Source organism: Apostichopus japonicus, chromosome 4, assembly GCF_037975245.1.
Source record: "Apostichopus japonicus isolate 1M-3 chromosome 4, ASM3797524v1, whole genome shotgun sequence".
NCBI classification, from domain to species: domain Eukaryota; kingdom Metazoa; phylum Echinodermata; class Holothuroidea; order Aspidochirotida; family Stichopodidae; genus Apostichopus; species Apostichopus japonicus.
The window spans coordinates 28,282,791-28,308,918 of NC_092564.1; the positions used below are offsets into that span (position 1 = coordinate 28,282,791).

General features: G+C 36.8%; 2 protein-coding genes across 7 annotated transcripts in view; both read right to left on the reverse strand.

Moving 5' to 3' along the window:
* Window positions 1-2,095: 2,095 nt before the first annotated feature.
* LOC139967035 (uncharacterized) lies at window positions 2,096-22,295 on the reverse strand. The gene is made up of 12 exons (XM_071970657.1): window positions 21,982-22,295; window positions 19,856-20,062; window positions 14,150-14,246; window positions 13,519-13,566; window positions 12,378-12,467; window positions 11,741-11,841; window positions 10,754-10,787; window positions 9,503-9,576; window positions 8,085-8,175; window positions 7,353-7,510; window positions 5,851-6,023; window positions 2,096-4,793 (listed from the first exon to the last, which is right to left on the reverse strand). The coding sequence occupies exons 2-12, from the start codon at window positions 20,029-20,031 to the stop codon at window positions 4,681-4,683; spliced, it is 1,155 nt and encodes a 384-aa protein (XP_071826758.1). The 5' UTR covers window positions 20,032-20,062; window positions 21,982-22,295; the 3' UTR covers window positions 2,096-4,680.
* Window positions 22,296-24,846: 2,551 nt separating this feature from the next.
* LOC139967049 (uncharacterized) overlaps window positions 24,847-26,128 on the reverse strand; it is an 88,268-nt gene continuing 86,986 nt past the window's right edge. For all 6 annotated transcript variants that reach the window (XM_071970700.1, XM_071970703.1, XM_071970704.1 and 3 more), the window contains exon 69: window positions 24,847-25,940. The gene's annotated coding sequence lies outside the window, so the exon portion shown is untranslated. The remainder of the gene's footprint in view (window positions 25,941-26,128) is intronic.

Here is a 26,128-nt window from a genome sequence, read left to right on the forward strand (position 1 = left end):
CAGAGCCGTATATTTATAAATACTGATTATACTGATTATTCGAGCCATTCAATCTGTTTGACATCAGCGTAGACCTATACCCTCGATCAAGCTTCGGGAGTTTCTCTAGAAAAAGTTTTCTTAATTCAAATTCACATTATACTGGGTCTTTTTACAAATTTGGGGATGATCGGAGACAGTACATGAACTTCCGGGGACACTTTTAATCCGGGGACTTTCCCTGGAAATCTAAGACGTCTGCATGTCACCTTAAGGTGAATGGTTCATTACGTTTCTCAGTGCTCACATGAAAAAAACATTTTCGCTCACTAATTTAGCTTACGTTGCTATGACAATTATGCAATCAGTTAAACATTGTATATTTAAGTTGCGGTAGGCTTTACTATCCTGACAGTTCGATATTATCTCGAGCCCCCCCCCTATAGCCCCCCCCCAATACAATACAAACATACACAAGCAACACTTCACTGTAATTTACTCTGAACAGTAGGATCATATAGAACAATATAGGAGTGTTGGCTATTTTTGATGCCTGGGCCAGGGAGCTGCTATATACGTGGACACTATGGGTATACCGTGACTGTTTGCACAATAGATTAAATCATTGGTTGGAAATCCGCGGACGATGGCACGCTTTCGGAAGTTACGGTAATTGTTAGCAAACAAACACACTGAACCAGTATAATCTATATGAAACCACTTAAAACGCTTGAATCGTTTGCAAACAATTACCTATCATGCACGTCCATTCACTGACTACGATTAGAAAGTTGTGTCAAGAAGTACAAGACGATAGAGTCCATTTAGAGACAGAGGCTCTAAAAGATAGAGTGCGGGAAGTGTGCGGGTGTAAGTATTAGAGCGGTGGTGGCTGTGACAGCCGAGCCCGGGGTTGGATACATACAGGGAACTGCTTTACTACCTTTCATGCATCCCCGCTTAAAACAAATATACTATACTCTAAGAAAATGAACATGAATATCGTTGAATAAGTTGGCTACCTCGTCTATCCCCCTCTCATGAGCCACAACCTGTTTCACCTGTCAACACTCCTGTGACGACACTGTCCGATTTTTAGTTTGCTTAGTCGACGTTACACACAAAATAATTTGGAATATTTCTTTTGACTGGATGATCTGCAGTCTAACAATGGTTTCACTTACACCTTCTATAGGCATATAACAATTTATTGGTCTACTAAAATCATGTGATTCGATCAAACGACAGAAATGTAAAAGAAAACCAAACACAAGACACCGTCCCTTCCCCCAACCTTAAAGTGAAATTATTCTTTTGTGTTCAGTGAGTAGATATAACTCCGTGATTACAGATATACTTGCTCAAGTTATGTTACTACTTTTGGAGAAACGAGAATTCATCCCAGTCTAATAAAGAGACGACAGTAATTAATTTCGTGGTGAGCTACTGCACATTGAGTAACACACCATCATATATCTGTGAGTTATAACGATTTGCCTCCTTAAATACTCGCGTCTTTGGACAGCCAACTATAGTGAGTAAACTTACCCTACAAATCTTTGCAAACATTGGCCGCCTGTGCTAATCCTGCTCGGAGCTGATCGATGATTTGATGACGTCAATACGTGTCATGTTATACCAGCTGTGGAGAGTGACTCTGATGACGTCATCAGAGGTGTTTGATTTATCAGCTCATGGGGGAACGCATTTATATCGTCCTTCATCGCAGGCCTGATAAATTTAGGAAATCGATAGAGCAAAGAGGTATCCAGCGTGATATAGACTAAAACGGTGTAATATACTTCTTCTGTCCACATACCACGGTGTTCAAATATTGAGCTTAAAATCTCCTTTCTGAACACAAGATAAATATAGCTACTGCTCATTAGTGTGTTGAATAATTCCTTCTGCAGTTTTCATTTTGTTTCTGCAGACTTTCGTCCGTGAGGAAAGCAGACCTACATCACTATAGACGCAGTCACATTTGTGCAGTGAGGTGAAGTTACAGATTTTCCTTTAAGGCGGTCCTGACTTGGGTCGTGAGAAAAGTCATTTGTATACATTAACATTTTATTTTAACACAGAGTCATTCTAAAGAGAGAGAGCGAGAGAGAAATTAAACTGTTAACAAACTGTTTATGTACAGCAAAAAGAAAGAATACAAACCCTGTGTAGGTAAATATATAAAATAGAGGGCCTCATCAGCAAACTGAAACAAAAACAGACTAAGGACACGTATCCTTAAATGTAGTCAGTATAGGCCCCAAATTTTAGCACGCCACAATTGCTAGAAGTTTCCAAAAAGTACTTTCCTGGAGGTCTTCACTCAATAAGTTGCCATTTAGTAGTGTTTCTAGATAGCACAGTGTGTATTCAGCGGTGCCAGGCTGTTCATTGAACGCAAATGTCCAGGGGCCCCCAAGGGTTGATTCTGAGCCTATGGATCACCACTGACAGTCATGTGTTTGCTTGAATAATTGAATACGACATGCAGACGCTTTGTTTTGTTTTATTTCACAGACTGTTTCTCTTGTTGATAAGTTAACTGCCCAGTTCAATACCAAAACAGTCATGGTGTGTTTTCTCAAATGTTACATTTATGGCTCTGCGTCCATTGCGGCACTTCAATCGAAAGGTAAAAAAGCCCAGCTCTCACTCGTGAACCAGGGCCCTTGAACCCTAAGCACCCGTCGTAACGTGTATTTTATTGAGTAGATTACATCTAAAAGTAACATGCCTAAAGTCAGAGTTTCAGTACAGGAAAGGTTCTCTGTTTTTTTTTTGTGATGACAATAGCAGAACCATTGTATTAGTTATTTTATATGGAATTTGAAGTAACTGAACTGCAGTGACTTTCACATGGGGCTGTATGGTACAAATACCAATGACTGAGTTTCAGATACTCCAGGATCTGGATAAAAGACACCCAGAAAATCGGTTACCCCATATCGATTTTCATATTGTAGCTGCAAGTTCCAACATGACCAACAACCTTTAGTCTCAGCTTAACACTAGCAGCAACTGATAGAAATTATACACACAAAACTGTAGCAGTCCAGAACTGTGTAGAAACTGATGTGTATGTCCATCACAACAAGTATGAAATATCAATAAGTACAAAGACATACATATAATATACACACAAAACTGTAGCAGTCCAGAACTGTGTAGAAACTGATATGTATGTCCATCACAACAAGTATGAAATATCAATAAGTACAAAGACATACATATAATATACACACAAAACTGTAGCAGTCCAGAACTGTGTAGAAACTGATATGTATGTCCATCACAACAAGTATGAAATATCAATAAGTACAAAGACATACATATAATATACACACAAAACTGTAGCAGTCCAGAACTGTGTAGAAACTGATATGTATGTCCATCACAACAAGTATGAAATATCAATAAGTACAAAGACATACATATAATATACACACACAACTGTAGCAGTCCAGAACTGTGTAGAAACTGATATGTATGTCCATCACAACAGGTATGAAATATCAATAAGTACAAAGACATACATATAATATACACACAAAACTGTAGCAGTCCAGAACTGTGTAGAAACTGATGTGCATGTCCATCACAACAAGTATGAAATATCAATAAGTACAAAGATTAACATATGATATAAATGATTTCATTGTTTACTTTCCTTTAAGTTACTTTTAAAAAGCAAAAGAGTGAATTTCAGGAAAAGAAAAGTGAAAGTTACAACATAATCATTAGATGATTTCTAACTGTAGTTGACCTCTTTGGAAGATAATACAAATTTTGAGACTTTAGAGCAGCTATGCTTATAAATGTTAATGAGTTAGTTATTTTGGCAAAATAATATAAGGCTAAATTTACATTATGCTTCAAGCATTCAGCTACAAACGATGGATAAATAACTCTACCGAAAATGAAAGAAAGAAAATTCATTAGAAAAGTACATAATATCCTTTTATGACTTGCTATAACATTGTTTCTCCTCCAACAACAACTGGACTGGACACAAACTAACATTGTTCATCCCAAACAGAGAGATTATCAATAATAGGTAAAGGAAGCAGCCTCTAGACTGGTTACACGAACTAAAATTGTACGTCCCAAGCAGAGTGTTGAAAAAAGTAAGGATAGGTGAAGACACAAGTTGAGGTTATACACTTACAGGAGTAGCAAAACCAGGAGTGGGTGAATACAGAAAGATACCCCTCCCCAGAAACCTAAAAGGTGTGCCTTCATAATTCATGTATTACAAGTTTGTGTATGACACGTTTGATTTTAAAGGGAGGGTATCGGGTGTACAACTGATTTTAACAATTTAATGAGGTAGAGTGATTTTCGAGATGGACTCAAAGAGAACAGACAGGATTCCAACGCCGAAAAGACATGAGTATACAAATGAGTTGAGTTCAAAGCGCTAAGAGATGCATGGATTGTTCTAAAGTCTGTATCTGAGGAGATGAGATCTATGATAGCAGAACACCCTATCGATGGAAAAGGCCAAAGACACTTAAGAGCAAGTATGAGCATTTTATGACGGCAGAGGATAAATATTCTAAACTACTAAACGCCTTTGTCCTTTCATATTTTTTCAATGGAAGGCCCGTCTACGATTTCATATAGTTTTTATAATTCTGACAAGTAGAAATACATAGATTCCATCTTGAAATTGACCTTCTTTTTCAGCTGCTGGTATTTTTAAACTTTAGACAGGGCTCTGACATTGATTTTCACCCATGAGTTGTTCATTACTCCTCGTAGATTCCAAATTTGTTTAAGGTCTTCTGGCATTGTATTGCAAGACTCATCCCCTGGAAGAGGAAAAAAGAAAGAGGGTTAACAAATTTGTTAACATTCTCTCCACATGTCCGTACGAAGCATTTACAGGGGTGAAAATAAAATGAGTTATGGCCAAGATCATTGAGGGTGAGTCCCATGTAAAAATTGAATTTCCTACCTTAAGTGGTGCATTCTGGGACTTATTTAGGCTGTAAAGTAGGTCTATATTTATGTAATTAAATTAAGTTGTGATTATATCTACCTTATATCTACCTTAAAGTACTATTGTCTCTGTGTACATAGCAGTGTTACATCTTGAGACTGGTATAGCAATTTGACCAGTTTGCTTAGCATTATGCACATATCTCCAATATCACACAAATGTTACCCTGGTGCACAGACTAAGTTTCTCTTTTGAAAAAGTTTAAACAACCATCTCTTGTATTGTTTGACGATATCAATACCTTATACAAAATTGAAAAACAGCTTTATGGTACAATTTTCATACTTCAAAAGCAGCAGTTGTTTTTTTTTTTTTGTTTTTTTTTCATACTAAAGATCAAACTACATTGGGGTCTAACATTTTACCACCAGTTGATAGAAATAAAATTAGAATATAAATGCATGTTCTGACTTCTTGGTGACTAAAATAAGCATTATATTGTTAACACATATTTATGGCTCACCTGAACTTCCTTTCATAATCTTTCTGTTATTTTTGCATATTTTTGGGGGGGATTTTTGTTTTGAAAATCTTCATTTCAATAGCTTTCTTACCATCCTGTTTGAAGGTAAAATTGATCACTGTTTCGTAATATTCACCCTTTCCCTCCCCATTCCCATTGTCCTCCCCTTAACCCACCCCCACCCCCCCATAAAAGGAAACTCTGGTCTAACATACAAAGATGAATGTTAAGTCAAACCTTTATATAAAAAGAGGCGTTCAAAGAGTTATCTTCTACTTTCCCAAGTGTAAGGTATGTTTGTTTTTCCAGTTAATGAGGAAACCTCAGACTATTTAACAGCTGGTGCATCATCATGCGACATGACAGCAAACCAGATCTTGTAAATATGGGAGAGGAAACTTACATGCACGGCATATTATTGTACAGGGTGCTGGCATAGACATCACAGGCAACTCCCAAAATTCCCAACTCCATTTTGTCAAATGTGAGCCAGTTTTCTGGTTGTGAAGATCCGAAAATAATCGAGCTGTCTCCCAACTTGATCCGTTATCCAACGAAACGTCTACCCTTGTTATTCTGAAGGAACGTAACAAGCAAAAATATAGTAGTTATCAACAAGCGATTCGATTTGAGTAAAATCACATCGCACAGTTTTTCACCGGACCTCAACATATTCGCATGTAACATCGCATATATCTTATCCTCTGCTGCTTGAGGTGTGTTTTAAGCTTTGTTAGCATTTACACAGATATTTTCATCAAAGATCAGGCAATATTCTTCATACTTCGCATCCAGCATAAGAAATCTACCACAGAAACTCCTTGGATTTAGAGCCCACGAATGATTCATTAAACACTATATGATTGCAAAATGCTGAGAAAACTTGAGTTCTATACCGCATAGCTGTGTTCAGTTTTTACATTCTGACATCAGTCGAATACTCTTGTTGGTATTTTATGGATACTCAAAATGGCACTCAAAACACTTCATTTCCTTGCAAGTGAGACAGGTCTCCCACTGCCAGCACTTGCAATTATCATGAATGGGTTGAATGTTTGGTCGATGCGGCAAGGATCAACAACCAAATAATCTAACTCTTTTAACGATATGGCAAATGTTAACATTGCAGTAACAATTTGTATACTAACACATAAATACATATTAACAACTGTAAGACATAGTCACACAACACCATACAACAGTATTACACTCCAATCTACACCAATTAGGTCACGTACATATTAACAACTGTAAGACATAGTCACACAACACCATACAACAGTATTACACTCCAATCTACACCAATCAGGTCACGTACATATTAACAATGGTAAGACATAGTCACACAACACCATACAACAGTATTACACTCCAATCTACATCAATTAGGTCACGTACATATTAACAACTGTAAGACATAGTCACACAACACCATACAACAGTATTACACTCCAATCTACACCAATTAGGTCACGTACATATTAACAACTGTAAGACATAGTCACACAACACCATACAACAGTATTACACTCCAATCTACACCAATCAGGTCACGTACGTAACGATTCTATAGGTTTAAATAAACAGGTTAAATACTAACAAGTTGATAAACAACAAAGAGTAAATATAGATTTAAGTGATTTCCAGGATTGACTGAAGAAGCAGTGCATAAGATGAAGGACACTTGATTTTATCTCAACAAGAAGTTTATCAGATTAGGCGAGGACAAGGTGAAGGAGTCAGGGCAAAGAATAACGGGTACTTCCCTTTATCTGCCCTAATCCCCTCCCCCCCCCACCCCTCAGCTTCTCCCACCCAAAGATCAAATTGCAACACTAAAGTTTCACATTGCGATGGTGAATACTTGAGTGTCTATTTTGTTTTGAAGATGTAAAATCAACTGACCGTCTACCCCCGCCAGTCAGGGCGTATCCTTTAACGGTGTATTTCCCAGCGGGTGAGATGGCTTCCCCATCTGCTGGCTGGCAAATTGCAGCTTGTACTGACATCTCCTGGATGGGTGGTGCTTTGTCCCACCAGTTGTCCACAACGTCCCAGTCAACCTAGAATCAAAGTGAGTAGTGGTCTGATCACATGCTGACGCAAGACTCAGCCGTCCCAGACCCAGACAGGATTGCTGCCTTTGTAAGTAAATTTGACCATTATAATGTGTTTTTTTTTTTCAAAAGAGAGAAAAGCTAGATGTACGACCACCTTGTGTGTGTTGGCACTGACTACTTGGTTTCGACTTTTAAGATATGAGACACAAGTGGGGCTCTCAGGCCTTTCCAGAGGAGACCCAATTATATCAGTCAAAGCTATAACATATAACAACTGATCAAAGAAACACAATTTGCATAGCCCACTACTTTAAATTTGTGTCCCACAAATTTTAAGGAATTCGACCTCCCCCCTCTTCCAACCATTAAATTCTTTTGCAACACTTGGAAACTTGTGGCTAATTATTACCTAACATAAGATCGAAAAATTTTGCATTGTATCACTTACATGAAGTGAACAAGTTATATAAGCTTAATATGATATAACTTACATGAGGTGAACAAGTTATATAAGCTTACTATGATATAACTTACATGAGGTGAACAAGTTATTTAAGCATACTGTGATATAACTTACATGAGGTGGAAAAAGCTTATAGTCCTTCACTTGGAAATAGTTTGTCGATTCATGGCTCAGGATTCGAATGGTTTGAAGCCATTTGACAGATCTGTGAAATGAAACATGGGTGCAGCCATTGAGAAAGATTCACAATTAATATCAAATGACGTAAACTTGTGATGCGCCAGACCCAACGGTTGGGTATGGCTGGACCGGATTTACGGCCAACAGAAATGAAAAATCAGTAAAGAATAACAGGACAGGAGAATAAGTTCTTCCTGTTTCATGAGTTGTAAATAAAAATTGTAGTGAAAGAGGGGAAAAAAGATCAACAATCATTGTTTACATTATTAAGTAGGTACTACATGTTGGAAAAAACATTTTTTAGTAATCAGAATGTTTCATTAACAACATGTATTTTTGCAGTTCCCCAAAAATCACAGAAGAACAATTTATCAAAAATTACATTTATAGTTTTATAATTTACATTTTTAGTAGTGACCTCATACCTCCTGTATTTGCCCACTCTGATTAGGTTATTCTTATATACTGCCACCAATTTCACTTATTAGCTTGCAGACAGTTCCCATTATCATATGACTCAAGAATATATTCTCTGCGTGTTTTGTTCATCTCGCCTATTTTTCCCGCCCTTTTCAAATTACCATAATAACGGTAGCTCAAACCTGTCATAGCATTGTATAAAATAAGTTAAAAGATTAATTTCCTTACTTTAACAAGTTTTTAGCTGATTTTATTTTAGAAAAGGATGTTACTTGAATTTAAGTTATAGTAGCAATACCTTCTTGAGAGGGTTTTTCAGGCAGATTTGACAAATTATCAAGCAAAGATTATTATTGTAGATCTGGCCGGAGCCACACACACTATTATCATACAGCGAAAAAGTTCAGGCCGAAATTGGACCAGCCTGTTTATAAACTGTTTGTTCATAGTTTGCATTACCTGTAATATTAATTCTAACTGGAATATCAGAATTGTTGTAAAAGTAAGACATTGAATGCTACCGGAATATCCAATATAAACACTGCTAGGGTCACAAGGGTCATTAGCCTTGCCACCCAGAGTATGTAAACATGGCTACAAAGGCTTTCAAAACATTTATTTCCTGGAAGTGTGATCCTTCACGAGATTCACAGTTCACGTGGAGTGTTAAGTTAGACAATGGGAAGTCTCAGCGGGAACAATCAACAAAAAGATCGGCAGTAAATAAAAGCTTGTTTGAGGTTTGCAACAGAGTCACCGATACATACTTGACCTTTCCGGCTTTAATTTGGAGGGTAAAACTGACGACATTTAAGGTGTTTGTCGACTGAAACAGAGAAGATGCCAATGCTATGCACTGAGTAAAGGGGAATTGCAGCAGAAGTAATAATACAATACACAGCTGGGACAGTGACTAATAAATGGGTGCATACCTTGCACCGATATAGCCCGGCACTATCACCCTCACAGGATATCCATGATCCCTTGGAAGTTGATGGCCATTCATCTGGGTTTCAAAACAAAGATGGAGAAGGTAATAGGCGGGGAAAAAAAGGAACGTTGGTGCTTAAAACAAACTTACAGTTTCATTTACAAGACATCATTCTAATAGTAACCACATAAACATTGATAAACTATTTTGATATTTATCTATGATTTTAGATAACATACCTCACATGTATGAAAAATATGATGTCATATGTTTAAGCGCTTTGAAACACTGTATTAAGCGCTATATAAATGTAATTTATTATTATTATTATTATTCTGCTCAAAGCTTCATAACAACTGTTAGCAATTCTACTGTCTCTTGTCTGTGGTTTGTACAAGCTACCATACCTTTGCGCACACCACCTCACCACCAATCTTTTCCAATTTCCCAATATTTTCAGAAATTTACTGACATACAGTCTAACTTCTCCTAGTCATTGATGTCTGCCATTCAAAAGTTCTTATCGTTCCAATGTTCGTTATTCATATATCTATGTTGAGGTCTGAAGTTAAGTCTTTGATAAAAGTGACCTTTATACTAAAACATGAAAGTGTGAAATCAGTAGAAGAGCAATATTAACATTGTACTTATAAATAATAATTAAAACCCATCCTCATTACTAATAGACAATTCTAGTAAAGACAAAGCACATCAGTCTGTGATTCACTTAAAAGAATTGTACAAATATTTGACTACTCAATGTAAACAGATTGCTGAAAGGGATAAATATACAAAGAGAGATAAGGACTCCACTACATATACGCTGTCAGCCAGATGAACACTTTATAAAATTTTACACCAGGCAGACCAACTATGAAAGAATTACAAAAGGTGGATGAGGGAATAGTAAAACAAAAGGAAGAAAAAAATAGTCATAAAGGCTTTAATTAATTAAATAATAAAGGCTTTAATTAATGGGAAATGTCTGGCTATATATCTAATGTTAAACATTCATCTGTACTCAAGATCGGCTAAGGAAAATTACTAGTAAGTAAACTCTTATCAAACCTATGGTTCTCATCTAGTCTTAGCAAGAAAAAATAACAAAATCAAGTTTTCTTGTAGGTATATCAGCTTCATACTTAAAACAGAAACTTTGATCGCCAATTTTATCAAACCTAGCAATCTGATCAATGACACAAAAGATTAACACTGGTAATATGATATGTTATGATATCTATATATATGTTACCTGTAGAGCAAGTATAGTATCTCCTTTGGGATCCCTGAGAATACAGTTTGCGAGAGGAAACAGCAGAAGGAGAGAAACAAAAACAATGGGAATCATGAAATAAAAAAGTATAGATTGAAGCATTGACCATACAGCATAAAAGGATGTAAAAAATGCAACCATCGTTATTGATCTATATGCTGCCGTGGAGATAATTGTCATGAACAACTAAGAAATAACAGAGTGATAGTTAAAAAAATGTTACCTTCCCCTACCCCCACCCTCCTGTCCCCCATGGTACGACTTTATTAGAAGCATCAGATATCTAAAGTTCATAGTGCAAGATTGTTTTTATTTCTTATTATAAAAGATCATTTCAGATTGTGACTAAGCTGCCCAATTAGCGATACATTTGCCAGAACAATTGACTATCGTTGGAAATTATTTGTGAAGGAAATTTTCTCTTCTTCGTCAAGTTCAACAATGCGCTACGCGTGCTCGACAGTTCCGGTTCAAGTTTGAAGCAAACTATTATCATACAACGAGAAGATCTGTTGTCGTGACCGCTGTAACGACACTCTAAATATTCATATATCCCATTGAACAACCTGTACTATAAAGAATAGTTACTAATATTGTCCTAATTAATGCTATAATATCAGTCCTGGTACTATTAATTACTAGCCCAGTATTATGATCAGCAATAAACACTGTTGAGGGTTGTTCTTGCAAGAGCAGACTTGACTGATTAATTCCCTTCGTCGCCATTCTCATTTTAACGTACATTCTCATTTCAAACGGCCATCATCAAGACCACCCGCAAGTGGGAAAACCCCGGAAATCAGTGGGGAGATGCTGGTACTCACATATTGTGTGACTATGAATTAGCTTTTAATTGCTTTGACTTTACGTATAATATTATACTCTATGTAAATCGGTTTCGGAAAGTGAAATCCGCTGAATGTAGTAAAACTGTTGCTTCTTCCAGACAAAAACGAAAGCACTTACATTGCTTTGACCATTGGAATTGATGAACCATATCCTCTGTTGTCCTTGCAGATATCTACTCCCTCAAATTCAACATGAAGAGTATCCCAAATGGATTCAAGCTTGAAAAACAAAGAGGGAACAAAATACAAATGGACACAACCGAATGCTGACATAGAAGAAAAAGTCGCTGCCGAGGGAAGGATAATCATAATAATCATGTTCCAGAGACAATCCCTGAGATAAGTGTAAAAGGCAGGTCGGTTATATTTTTTAAAGTCTCCAAATGAACTACATTACATAGCTAATGGCCCCTACTCCCCACACAGCTAAAACGAAATTAACTTCCGTCAGGGTTTGTGTGGAGCACTGTGGGCAGTGTGCGGGTTGTTGTGATAACTATAGTATACTGTAACCGCCCCCCTCGCCCCCCATAACTCATGAGTTAGGAGAATTTAATTTGTGGACTGGGTCATGGTAGCTAGTGGTGAATACCAGCTATAGGGATCAGATTCTAGCAGACAACATTGTTGCACTTTCAAAATTTAATACTGTCAGCTATTTAATTCTTCTACCCCTTGTTACATCACAGAATATTCTAACATGTGGCAATATGGTGACTTACCCTATGCACACATGTAAATTTGTGGTGACTTACCCGATGCACACCTGCTGCTAAGAGGACATCTTGGAGTCGAGGACCTTTCCAGATGGCGTTACTGATGGCAGCATGTCCCCAAGGAACTCCCTAGAGATATAACCAGGTAGCAGACAAATACAAGTTCAAATAGTGATACAAGTACCTAGTAACCGTTAAAGTTACGTTATAGATATTATCAGACGTCCGGCTCCCAATTTTCGACGTTTGGTTTTGAAAATTAAAGCATAACATTGCACTACAGTATTCAAATGATATTGAATAATTAAGTGATAGATTTTACACATTAACTGCCAATTCTGGGAGAGAGGGCCAGCGATACAAATCAATTAAAAATAATGCAATTTTTCATTCATTTGAACCATCTCCAAATTCACAGGCCCAAGTATTATTGTTAAGGAGACATGCATCGAGGTCATGACTATTGGACCCAGATATCAGCTAGCTGGCAAAAAAACAAAAAAATGGCTACATGTGTCAAACAGTATTTTCCTAGAGGCTTAAGAAATTGTTTCTCATGTTTCTACATGAAGGATGGACAAGACACTGACCATTCTACATATATAGTAAATGAGGCTTCTCTATAATAACAACAATAATCAGCATCACATTTTAAGATGGAGGTTAGGTGAAATATTATCTGTAATTTGCTGACAGGTTTTAGATGACGAAATGCCTCAGGGTATTAAACTGGTCGACCGGGTATTGCAGTGACTGTAATTTTGAAAACCACAAGTTGCAAATGGTCTAGCTGACCTCACATCATATTTACACAACGGATAAAACTGAGAGACCAATGTCAGCATAACTCATCAGGGTTTTGCAAACTATGAGAGTGTTAGCAAACTTTTGTTTGGGGGGGTGGAGGGAATAAGATGCGGAAGGGGAGGGAATAAAATGCCTACCAAGACTGTGTGGTACTAACAGGAAAGATGTTCAAAGTATGTAGAACCTTGACCGAGTTAACAATTCGCCTCCTACGATTGACGTGCTAAACTATAAGATATGCAAACTTTACCGAGCCGGTGCATTTATGACGATGGTCAGGCAGAGACCGCAAGGTTATAGTTCTTTTCTCATGTACTACTACACAATATGACCTGCTGTTACTACTACAGTATTTTAATACAGGAATACCTACCCTTACTTTCTTTATCTTTGACATTTCAGTTCTCCGATTGCCTGCACACTGTCAAGGAACAAGAAAAGATTGCAGGCTGGAATTATCACATTGTTCATATAATGTGAACAAATGCAAGGAATATCCTTGACATCATTATGTCCAGTCAATGCCCTAGTATCTTTAGACATCACTGTTTATCTTCAGGCATCACCATTTTACTTCAGACATCACTAATTGTCTCCAAGCATCATTATCTGTCTTAGACATCACTACTTGTTCTTAGACATCACTACTTGTCTTCAGATATCACTATTTGTTCACAAACATCTATTTGTCTTCATGTATCATTATTTGTTCTAAGGCATCAGTATGTATCTATAAGCATCACTTCTTGTCTTTAGGAATCACTTTTTTGTCATTTCATCGCTATTTGTCTTAGGCATCACTATGTATGTATCTACAGTATAAGCATCACTATATATCTGTAAGCATCACTTCTCATCTTTAGGAATCACTATTTGTCTTTATTTCATCGCTATTTGTCTTAGGCATCACTATGTTTCTTTAAGCATAAGGTGTCACTACTTATCTTTAGGAATCACTTATTGTCTTCAAACATCACTAGTTGCATATGACAAGCCATACTTACCATAAGGGTGGCCATAACTGTAGCCTGTGGAAAGTCATGCTCAAGTTGATACATAGTGAGCTTCAAGTCCAATGGAACCAACCCAGTCACTGTGACCCTGTTAAATACACATAAGGGATATAGACACAATATCTAGCGTTATAAATCATGGAATCAAAAAGTATTTCGATGCCATACCGACATGCATATAGCATAAACAATGGCGTTACCAATCATAAACAAGCGCAGACAGCTATCTCAAGTGCCTGATTGGTTGAAAATCCATGTCATAGAATGGTGGTTGCCATGTATTCATTCTTTCTGTCTTTCCAATGTTTCGATTGGTTGATCATCCATGTCCTAAAATGGTGGTTGCATGTATTCATTCTTTCCAATGTTTTGATTGGTTGATAATCCATGTCATAGAATGGTGGTTGCCATGTATTCATTCTTTCTGTCTTTCCAATGTTTCGATTGGTTGATCATCCATGTCCTAAAATGGTGGTTGCATGAATTCATTCTTTCCAATGTTTTGATTGGTTGATAACCCATGTCATAGAATGGTGGTTGCATGTATTCATTCTTTCAATCTTTCCAATGTTTCGATTGGTTGATAATCCATGACATAGAATGGTGGTTGCATGTATTCATTCTCTGTCTTTCCAATGTTTCGATTGGTTGATCATCCATGTCCTAAAGTGGTGGTTGCATGTATTCATTCTTTCCAATGTTTTGATTGGTTGATAATCCATGTCATAGAATGGTGGTTGCCATGTATTCATTCTTTCTGTCTTTCCAATGTTTCGATTGGTTGATCATCCATGTCCTAAAATGGTGGTTGCATGTATTCATTCTTTTCAATGTTTTGATTGGTTGATAACCCATGTCATAGAATGGTGGTTGCATGTATTCATTCTTTCAATCTTTCCAATGTTTCGATTGGTTGATAATCCATGACATAGAATGGTGGTTGCATGTATTCATTCTTTCTGTCTTTCCAATGTTTCGATTGGTTGATCATCCATGTCCTAAAATGGTGGTTGCATGTATTCATTCTTTCCAATGTTTTGATTGGTTGAAAATCCATGTCATAGAATGGTGGTTGCATGTATTCATTCTTTCAATCTTTCCAATGTTTCGATTGGTTGATAATCCATGTCATAGAATAGAATGGTGGTTGCATGTATTCATTCTCTGTCTTTCCAATGTTTTAATTGGTTGATAATCCATGACATAGAATGGTGGTTGCATGTATAGATTCTATCTGTCTTTCCAATGTTTCGATTGGTTGATAATCCATGTCATAGAATAGAATGGTGGTTGCATGTATTCATTCTCTCTGTCTTTCCAATGTTTTGATTGGTTATAATCCATGACATAGAATGGTGGTTGCATGTATAGATTCTATCTGTCTTTCCAATGTTTCGATTGGTTGATAATCCATGTCATAGAATGGTGGTTGCATGTATCCTTTCTTTCTGTCTTTCCCATGTTTTGTGTTGATATGATTCGGTCATGACAATCCATACTGTACTGGTCAAATAATTGTGATCCAATGTTGGTAGAAATGTTACTAACCCATCAATTCATCTTCAGACATTCCCACCTAACCATTCCACCTCTTTCCATCATTTCATTTAAATTATTCATGTCACTAAACCTCATCTTAACCTTCACCAGCTCATTTGACTGACATTTTCCATTTCTATTTATCCACATTTCACCCACTCTGCTACTCCTCTTTAACCCTTGTTTGCTCCCAGGACAAAGTAAACTAAAACTTTAGGGAGTAAATACAGCTCAGAGAACTGTCAACCTGATCTGAAGGAGGTCTACAAAGTTCAATGTTGTACATACGTTGAAACAACTCGATTTAGGAGCTATCACCATAATTATATTTTTTATTCATAGTATATTTGTAATTTATCAGTTTCTTGTCCCCATAAAGTGGCATGGTTATACGGTATTGTGATGACCAAAGACTATCGCTTCAATAACATTAATTTCTGTCTACACACATATATAAATATGTATATATATATATATATATAGGATGTACTATATTGTGACTGCATTATGTGAATGAAAACCTATCAATTTAAGTAGCGACTCTACAGAGTGTGCTCATGATGTGTGGAGCTTTACCCGGTACCCAGATGGATGGAGCCAATGGGTGATAAAGTGTAACATTCAAGTAAACAAACAAATTCAGTGCCAAACAGATCTGGGTTTGTTTCTGCCAACAGAAGATGAACGATCCTACCCCTAAATGAGGGAACAATGATCTATTCTGTGATTCCAGAAATCTTCTGTTGTCCATTCAGTCAGAAGGAATGTTGTAGTGATTAAATGTTTAAAACTCACTCAATTCTACAAACATGGGCATGACATGACTATGCAGCATGGTACAAATTTATAAGTAAAGCGAGAGTCATTGTAATGTTTCTGTAGGACCTACACATAATAACATCATGTAATGTCAAGTTTTGGTTATCGGCTGTGTCTTGTGAATTGATGTAACTAGATATTTAATTGTGAACTTTGTAATACATGCTGTCCCTATATTATTCTACATTACAGGATTACTATAATTTTCAAGTAAGTTTGTAGTGCAGTGCCTGAACTTCACAGAGATTGTTTGCTAAGAAGAGAGCCCTATATGGTCACTGACATTTTACAGCATACTTAAACTTATTGGCCTTATATCTTAATATCTCAGAAAGATTTCCCAAATTTTAAACTTCTCTAAAGTTATTTGTTGTTGTTAATTCAGCCGTAAGCAATTCTTTGAGTCATGTAACCTTATATGACACCTCTATAGGGCATTGTAATGTACACATCCAACTGAATCAACATTGTAAGTATCAGTACGTCTGTATACTGCAGCTGTATATACAAGGCAGTCAAATCTGTATTGAAATCACTATCCACTATCACACTGGAAGTGAAATTTTTATTTTTATCAGCATATTTCACTCTTTTCTGAGTCTGTCATTGAACGATGAATTTGCGATTTTTTTTATACCTGCCAATCAATAATCAATCAATAAACCCGAAAAGAAATGGCCAATACATATGTTGTTGCCACCAAATACAGTATTAAAAGGGCTGAAAGCTCAGTAGAGTGCTGGGCTTGTGAACCCTTGGAGAGGTTACTGGTTAGAATCTGGCTCTAGCCATACATTTCTGTGCTTTTTTCCAAAGCCTAATAAATGGGGAGATAATACATCCTCTGAACTCGATCCTCATTATTTTCCTACTTCAACATCTGGATTCATCTGGATATCTGGACTCTGTGAAGTTCACTAGGTCAGTGTTACACTATTGACATATGTAGTGTATCAAGTACAAAGACAACTACCCAAAGTTTTATCAGTTCTGGGAATAATGTCAGTTTACATTGGGTATGTAGATCTGATTAACACCAACTCACACAACGGCCTTGAAATAGAAGGTTGTTTTTAATGACAGTGAGCTGCAAATAAAGTGTCTGTCAACTAATGAACAGGCCACCACCTCTTCAAGTCAAGTACTCATTGATGACAGATTATAAACTAGTTAAGTACTGATTGCCAGGTTGTTGATTAAACCCGGTTAATTGGTAAGCTCATGGCAATCTCCTTTGATTGTATTGGTGTATAAACAATGCGGAAGTATGGGTTCTTTGTTAGTTTCATTCTTCACATTGTGACGTGACAATACATAATTACTGACACACTCGTTGCCACTTTCAATATTTCCACCGTGGCCCCAACGAAAATGGAACGTCCGGGAAAACAGCATTTTGGCTGCTTTTTCAATATTTCTTTAATGGCCTAGTGCCAATTAAGAGGGACAAAATGGTCCCTGAAAATTGTCATTTTAATGATGTTGTTATCTTTAAAACTTAGGCATTATCACTACCAGCCCAACAAAGTGTTAATTACTGGTTAACTTACTTCAATGATGTTGCAAGAAGTAGTAGATTTAGGATTGTTCAGACAATGGGTTCGTGCACAGTGTTGTGAATAGGATTCTATGCATATATACATGCGCTAATGTTTTGTACAAACAGACCTGCCCAGAGTAACCCAATGATGTACCACACAAGTTTTGTCCGATCAAAGACACAACATTCACGTAGGGCGCCACCATTTTCAATCGGTTTTAATTTAGGAGATTCTCCGATGCCAAATGTCGACCAGTCTGTGCTAACTATATGTCTACTGCGTAGATGAATTGACTGTTTGCTTGCTTTATTCTTATGTCAGATATTATTATGGTTGCCAGAGTGCGGTTACGCTGATCAGTTTTGCATTTGACCATTTCATCTGTATTTGGGTATCAGTGATGGGCTTACAGACCACGTAGAACAAATGAACAAACCTTCATTTGTTTATGTCTTGTGTCTGCAGTCTACCAAACAACTGGAACACCCCCCCCCCCCTACAATGACTATGTGTGGGAGGCAACAAACATGTATGCCCAAGGGCGTTGGAACCGGGGTGGCTGGGGGGGCGCCAGCCCCCCCAGTGAAAAATATGGAGGGGCGGAAGTATCATTCCGCCCCCCGCTTCGCAAGTCCGAAAACCCCTTTTTCATATCCAAATAAGAAAAAAAATCTCATTTGGAGCACCAAATTGCATCTAAGGCCAGGTAAAAATGCAAAATTATATACAAAATGGAGTGGGTGGGCTGAAGTGTGCTATATTGCACCAAATTGCATCTGAGGCCACCTGGAAATGCAAAAAAGTTCCAAAGGGGAGGGGGAGACCCGCCTCTTAGACCCCTCCCAAAGGCTGGCCATCAGTCTTCAGCCCCCCCCCCCCACTCAAAAGTACCTTCCTACGCCACTGTGTACGCCTACACTTTGGTAAACATGGTGGCAATTTCAAACTACCTATCACAACCTGACAAGGTTAAGCTAAAAGACCCCCAATTACAACAAACTGCTACAACCTAAGCCTAATGGTGTGTAGCAACTATCTACTCACAATGCTTCTAAGTCTATTTCTGACACACTACACACTTGAACACCAACATTTCATTAATTAGCAAACTCTAGAATGTGGGAAATAACGATAGAAACTATTACTACACTCCTTATCTACAGTACAACTCTAGTATATAGCGAAAACAACAATCTGTTATTAACTGCCTCAGGCAAGACACTGTTGTAATGTTTGGTATATAAACATAAAGGACAAAGTTTTACCACTGTAGCATCAATGCTTTATGTGATAACTATATATATATATATATATATGTATGTATATGTACCACAATATCATGAATCCACAACACCTGTACAGTATATTCTTATCATGCTGAAGTACCTAACAAAGTGTACATTACTGCAATTTACAATTTAAAACTATCAGTATTAGGCCTACATCTAGCATAAAAGTTCCTTGTAGATCAATGACACCATACTATAAAATGGCCTTGTTTTTTGTATTGTTTTTTATGTTTCACCTCGTTTAAAATGGCTCACGGTCCCTCTTCTAAAGACCATCTTCATGTACGATGTACATAATGTCATAATATAATAACTTAACATTCTACTTTAAACTTAAGCAGCTCTAACTGCTGGAATTCGGATTCACTTTATCTCCCTCATATCGCTTCTAAAACTTTACATCTTTTCCCTCACAGATTTCAGAATATCCTGTGATGTGAAGGAGGAGACAAAACAGGGAAAGAGATAATACTGTAGTGTAGACATACATTAAGGGTGGTGCAACTTACACATGGTCAGAGCCATTGAGGACCGGTACTGGTGCATGATTACGTATGTAGAATTGGTCGGTGGGTGTTACAAAATGTTCCCGAAGAACGCTTATCGGCGGTTCTGCATTAAATGGTCGACTTTCATTGACAGTCATGTTGCTGGCTCTCTTGGGTTCATGGTTGTAAGCTGCCATCTTCACAGACAGACAAATTAGAACTGCTGAACTGATGTGGAAATAATATTAACAATATATATGATATAGAAAGACTTGAGTTGAAAGTACAGTGTCTTTTCCATTAAAAACCTGCACGAGTCTAAGCTGAGCTGGGTTTTCATACAAAAAATTTAACAAAAATGGCTCAATAAAAACCTTGGAAAGAAGTCTTCACTTCGGAAAAACAAGCAGCTTCAGTGTTCACGCCACCTTACCTGAGACAGCGTATGGGCCTAAGCCAGCCTAATAGACCAATAAGTTTGCTCTCATACATTAATAAGCTCTTAGAGAACACCACTAAATAATGTATTTGTCCAATTCCAAAAAATAACCATTGCTATTTATGATTACCAGTTCCGCTTCAGAGTAGATCATTTAATTCATCACGCTTTAATTTGAAATCATTTATAGACATGATTCACTTTGACCTTGATATCGGAAACAATGTACAAGTTTGGATAATACCTTGATCTCAAAAAGGTTTGTTATAGTTGATCATTCCATTCCTCTAATGAAACTTTCTCATTATGGTATTCATGGTAAGGCATATATGATATTCTATCAAGCTACTTATAGGAAACAGTGTAGTATATGTTTATATTTATATACCTTAATCATACCTACTCTCACTATTTACATGTCTCCACCCAGTGTTTCACAAGGGTCTGTTCTTGGGACTTGTTGTTTCTTATCTATGGAAATGATACTACGAGAGCCACCCAGTTGTTTCAACATGTCTATTTGCTTGGATAAGGATTGTACTAAGCTATTCAATCAAGTTAATTGTACTCTTAGCCAGCTTAAGTTGCGTCTAGCAAACTTACTTTACATGTTAGCAAATACAAACTACACTATTTTTCATGCCAGTATAATAACAACCATGCTTGCTATGTGAGTTTCAATTTGGATCGAATTGAAATTAATAAATCTTCAAGTATAATATATACTCAGGTTTATTTATTGATGATTGCCTATCCTGGCAGCATTAAGTGGGGTTAAGTACACTGGTATGTTTAATCACATTAAAGATATCCTACCAATTTTAACAGCAATTCAAGTTTACTAATATTCTTTCATATATTCTAAAATTTCATATGCTATTGAAGTCTTCGGAACAGTTTTGTACCATGAAGCCATTTCAAATTACGCAAAATATGTTAGTTAAACTGCTCACTGGCAACAGAAGCACTCTTCCACTAATTTACTTTACAAGAAATCATATTACATGAAAGTCAGTGATATTCACACATACTATACTGTGTTTGTGGTATAATTTACAAGTGTTGTAATGGTTGCTTCCGACTGTTGTATACAATTGTCTGAGTAACTATAGAAATTATATAAATTACACATAATTTTAATTTAATTTCAATTACCCGACATAACACCCACCATGGCAAATTACTTCTAAATAACAGCTAAAATGTAAAATTTGGCAAGTCATCCCAAGTGATATTAATATTAATCATGTAAAAGTCTGTTCTTTTCAACAAAAATTCAAACGACACTTAATTAATCAGTATTGGTATTACTCATAATGCTCTCTAGTGTTGTTTCCCTTTCTGTGACTTCCATAGTTTTCTCATTGTTCCAATTGTATTTTTCTTTCCGGTTAGGCCTTCTCTTTTTCTTCTGGTCACCAGCTCTGATGAGCTTTCTTGTTTTTTTTTTTTTTTTGTAGTGCCAATCAAAAGTGTAACTAGCCTACACCTGTTTCTTATCATTTTGTCATTTATTACAGTAAGTGCATTTGAATGGAGCTAAACATGCCAATGTATAAAAAGTAAGCGAAATGAGGAGTACACCACTATACTGGGCTAGGCCTAGGACACTAACTTTAGTTATTAGCACATTAATATGGCTAACTATAGTAAAATAGCTAACTTTTAATACACCGTGATCCTTTCCATTTTTAAATCTAAGACAAACCTTGTAAAGCCGCCCTCTCACCAAAACTAGCTGTAAAACGTTGGTTTATATCCTACACTGTCTACATCAGTTCGTCGACCAACGGCTGTTTCGACACGCTTACGTACGTCAGGCCTACGTGTACGTGAATTGTCGTCTGCAATGTACACACACCAATACAAAATTAACATGAATCGAATGTGTATTATCTTTGAACTTTATCTAGGTTACTAGGCCTAGGTATTCACACATTGAAGGACTCATGAAAGCTCCCTATAGCTATATGTATTACTTGACGGGTCACTATCGTGAAGTTGGAGGCGCTAGCACCTTTCTAAATCAGAGCCGTATATCTAAATATACGGCTCTGTCTAAATGTACAAAAATGCTGATAGTGCCATCAGTTTGCACGTGAAAAGTTTTCAATAACCTTTGACCTTCCGCGAGTCCAACACTTTGATCAGCTCCGATCCACAGAATTACTAAGCTCCGATCCCGGTAGTAAGAAATTAACTTTTATTGTATTATTGTGTGGACTGTGGAGCGATACCCATATCACTATATCAGCTAATGAAAAGACACCGTTAGTACATGTATGCCTTACTGTATCATGTATGTGATTGGTTGCCATACATACAGCATATACTACTTACTAGAGCTATACAGTATATCCATTGCTAAAAGTAGAACGCTATTCTCAGTCCACACCTAATTCATGCCTAAAGCGCAAAATAGTCCCAACGGAAGGGGGAGGGGGGGGGGTTGAGTGATTTTTTCGGGTTGGTGGCCCCATGTCCATGTAGTTAGCAGGCTGTCAACAGTTTTGTTAAATTTATAATGTACATGAATATCAGCAGGCGCGTAGCCAGGAATTTGCCAAGGGAGGGGCGAAACTGTAGATTCGGCATTGCAAACTATCTAAGCGTAGCGCCACCATGAGTTGGCGCGAAGCGTACAAGAAAATTTTGGCTGTAAATGCCTCCCAGGTCGCTGGAAATGGCACTTCCCATGCCTTGTTAGTTGCATCTTAGCATTTTCTCTTTTGAAAATACTAGCGATATCATAAAAAAAAAATTTAAATTAAAAATATGCTCAAGGGGGGGGGGGGGGGGCGGCTGCCCCTTCGCCTGAATATCAGACTCCGCAATAGATTGAGGGAGGATCAGACCCAAACTCGGTGTTAAATTAGTACTCAGTACTGATCAGCGCGGACTTTTAAGTTTCATTCTTTGCTATTCGTGGATTGTGACACAATAGAAGCACATGCCAGTTAGAGATATGTTACAGCACTATGCAAAATCTTTGAAGACACGGCTTATAGTTTCACGCATGTTCTTTCCTTTAGCAAACCTCAACTTGCAACCGTGGGTCTAATAGAGTAGCATCATGGCGTCCAATGTAAAATCGCAGCGGTTCAAAATCAAATGATCTTGTTTTAATCCTGAACACAGAGTGACGTGAAAATAGTAACCGGTAACTATGTGCGCTTCTTTGAAGCGCACATAGTTTTGTGTACAATTTGCACGAGTAACATCATGTTATTTGAAGACCTCGAAATATAGTCGGTCTCACACATAGTTAATTTATGATACCGGCTCGCAACTCCAGCAATTACACTTCTGATCCGTAATGTAAACCCAGCGTCATTTAAATAACACCAGAAAGAAATAAGAACTGGGCAAATATTGCGCAATCTTAAAATGACAGATAAAAATTGTTTGTGTTACTAGGAAACAGTTTTATGACACTGTATAACCTATCTGAACAAATAATAATAATAATCAGCAGTTATTTGTACGATGCTCAAGTGACCACAAATGTAGGAGAAACCCAAAAGGGCTTATGGATTACAACTTTCACGTCGGGTGGCTTCCAATTTAACATTTTAACTGAAATTTGGAATCATTAATTTAGAAAGTCATTTCAGATGGAAAAACCGTAGATTGCTCTTGGATGAAAACCCCACCTTACTATGACTCTGTCGGGTATCGAACCTGGAACCTCCTGAATGCTGAGCCTCATGGCTTCAAATGCCACCGCCTTTATACACTCTGCCACAGCACCAGTATGACAATCAAGATATATGAACTTTTCTGACATCATGTCAGGATCCCAATGTAGTCTTGTGATACCATTCATTTATAGGAGATGATAATTAATACAAAAATCCAGTACCTTATAGCAGCCTGCCACAATTGTTTGCAAGAATTTTTAGATATGAGTGGTGTTATTAAAAATGCTCTTCATTTACAGTTTACAGACAGTGAATCCTTGAAATCTGTCACACTCTACAACCTTGGGAAATGATCAGACCTCTCCCATTCCTCTTTCTTGGTGGAGTGCAAGTAGTTGCACAGGTAATTTGCAAATAATGTCAAGCTCATCAGTCAGCAAGCAGATGTTACTGTTTTTTCAAATTTCTGTTTTCTATAGTTGCTAGGTCTCTGGGATTCTACATTTTGCACAATATTTTAATCGACATGGCATTTCCCCAGCAGATAATGAATATTTTGTTTTGCTATACTAAAATAGCATTTCTTAATATTGCAATAATGGTCTACTAACATGTTCATCTATAAGAAAGTCATAACAACATGCAATTATGGAGAAATTGAATCGTTGAAACTAGTAAAGACAATTCCGTCCTACTCAATATTCATGAGATCCTGAATAACCTAACAGGGACCCTTCCTGGTTCAGAGTCTGTCACTGCAGCAAGCAACAAGTTGCAAACAAAAAATGACTGACAGTTCTGGAAATTTAGTGTTTTCAAAACATGAGCATCTCATACACTAACACACCCACAAGCAAAATCTGGAATGCATTAAGTTCTGGGTGAGTCCAGCATATTGAAAACAAGTAAAGAAAAAAGAATATGCAAATCTCTCTTTTTTTCTCAAAATGACTCTTTTATTTCCCAAATCCTACATTATTAGATCTATCTATTGAATTAGGTGAAATATATGAAAAAAAATTATGACAAGAGATTATAATATGATTTTTGAATAGAGTATATACTGTCTACTTTAGATGCACCATTAATTGTTGACAGGTTTGTCTTCTTTGATGACGGTGAATATAATAATAACGGACAATGATGGCAACTGTAGTCACAGCAGGATGTGTGTCAGATGAGCCAACACCTTTGCATTCTTCAAATTACTGATTAAGTCCATTTCAGTCCAAAGATTGTTTACATATTGAAGGAGATAAATGCTCCCTTTGTATATGAACATTTTCCATAAATCAACAAGTATATAGAGAAATACTACGAGCAGTATTAAAAGCATAATTTCAAGATTGCCATCAAAATTAGGTAATATCACAAGCTGAATTTTAATATCTTATTTCACCATTTCTTGTAAGACTCACCAGCATCATAAACATTTGACCTCATGAAAAGGTCTGGAATACAAGAAAAGTTCCTTTTCTGAACAACTTCGATAGTTTATATAGTGTTGGAGGATGACATCATGACATTTTATGTGGAAAACCTTTCAACTTTCGGTAACAAAAAGTTACCCTGGAAATGGCTGACAGTATGTATACGATATTATTACTTTTTTTTTTTTTTTTTTTTTTTAGTTCTGACGGTATTAATATCTACCATAATGCAAGGAAGCATTGATGTTTTATTTCACCTAATGGTAAACCTTAACTTTTAAATTCATACATTTCAGGAAAATTATTCAACTGCATTAATGCTTTAGCATTCCAATAATAAGATTTCAATATTTACTTTACCTGTACATTTCTGAATCTCGAGTAATATTTCTCAGCTCATATGCAAAGTCATTATTTTCTACATTTGACATTTAAAATATAAAGTCAAGATTACTTTAAACAAAGACAAAAGGGTGTATTACAAATGATTAAAATACTCAAAATATGAAAGACTTTGACATGAGATGATAGCTGATAGAGCACTCCATAGTTGAACTACCTCAATCATGGCTTCATATCTATTGCCAAGAAATGTTCTGTGAAATAAGAAGAGATAATGTTGACAAGGATATTTGTGTGCTTGAAAAGGAAGTCAAAGTTGGCAATATTTCGTTTGGGGTATATTTATCCGTAGAAATAAGTCTGACATTCACTGAATACTGAGCCAAAATCACAGACTGAACATTTATTAATAATAAGCAGTCAAGTTTATTGCTTGAAGATC

Bases quoted from the DNA above. Each gene is read 5' to 3' on its own strand.
- LOC139967035 (XM_071970657.1), bottom strand. From the start codon at position 20,031: ATGGCAGCTTACAACCATGAACCCAAGAGAGCCAGCAACATGACTGTC. The intron at 13,567-14,149 runs GTAAGTATGGCT...GTTCCTTGACAG, and splicing joins CAGTTATGGCCACCCTTATG to TGTGCAGGCAATCGGAGAAC. The intron at 12,468-13,518 runs GTAGGTATTCCT...TTATATCTCTAG, and splicing joins CAAAGATAAAGAAAGTAAGG to GGAGTTCCTTGGGGACATGC.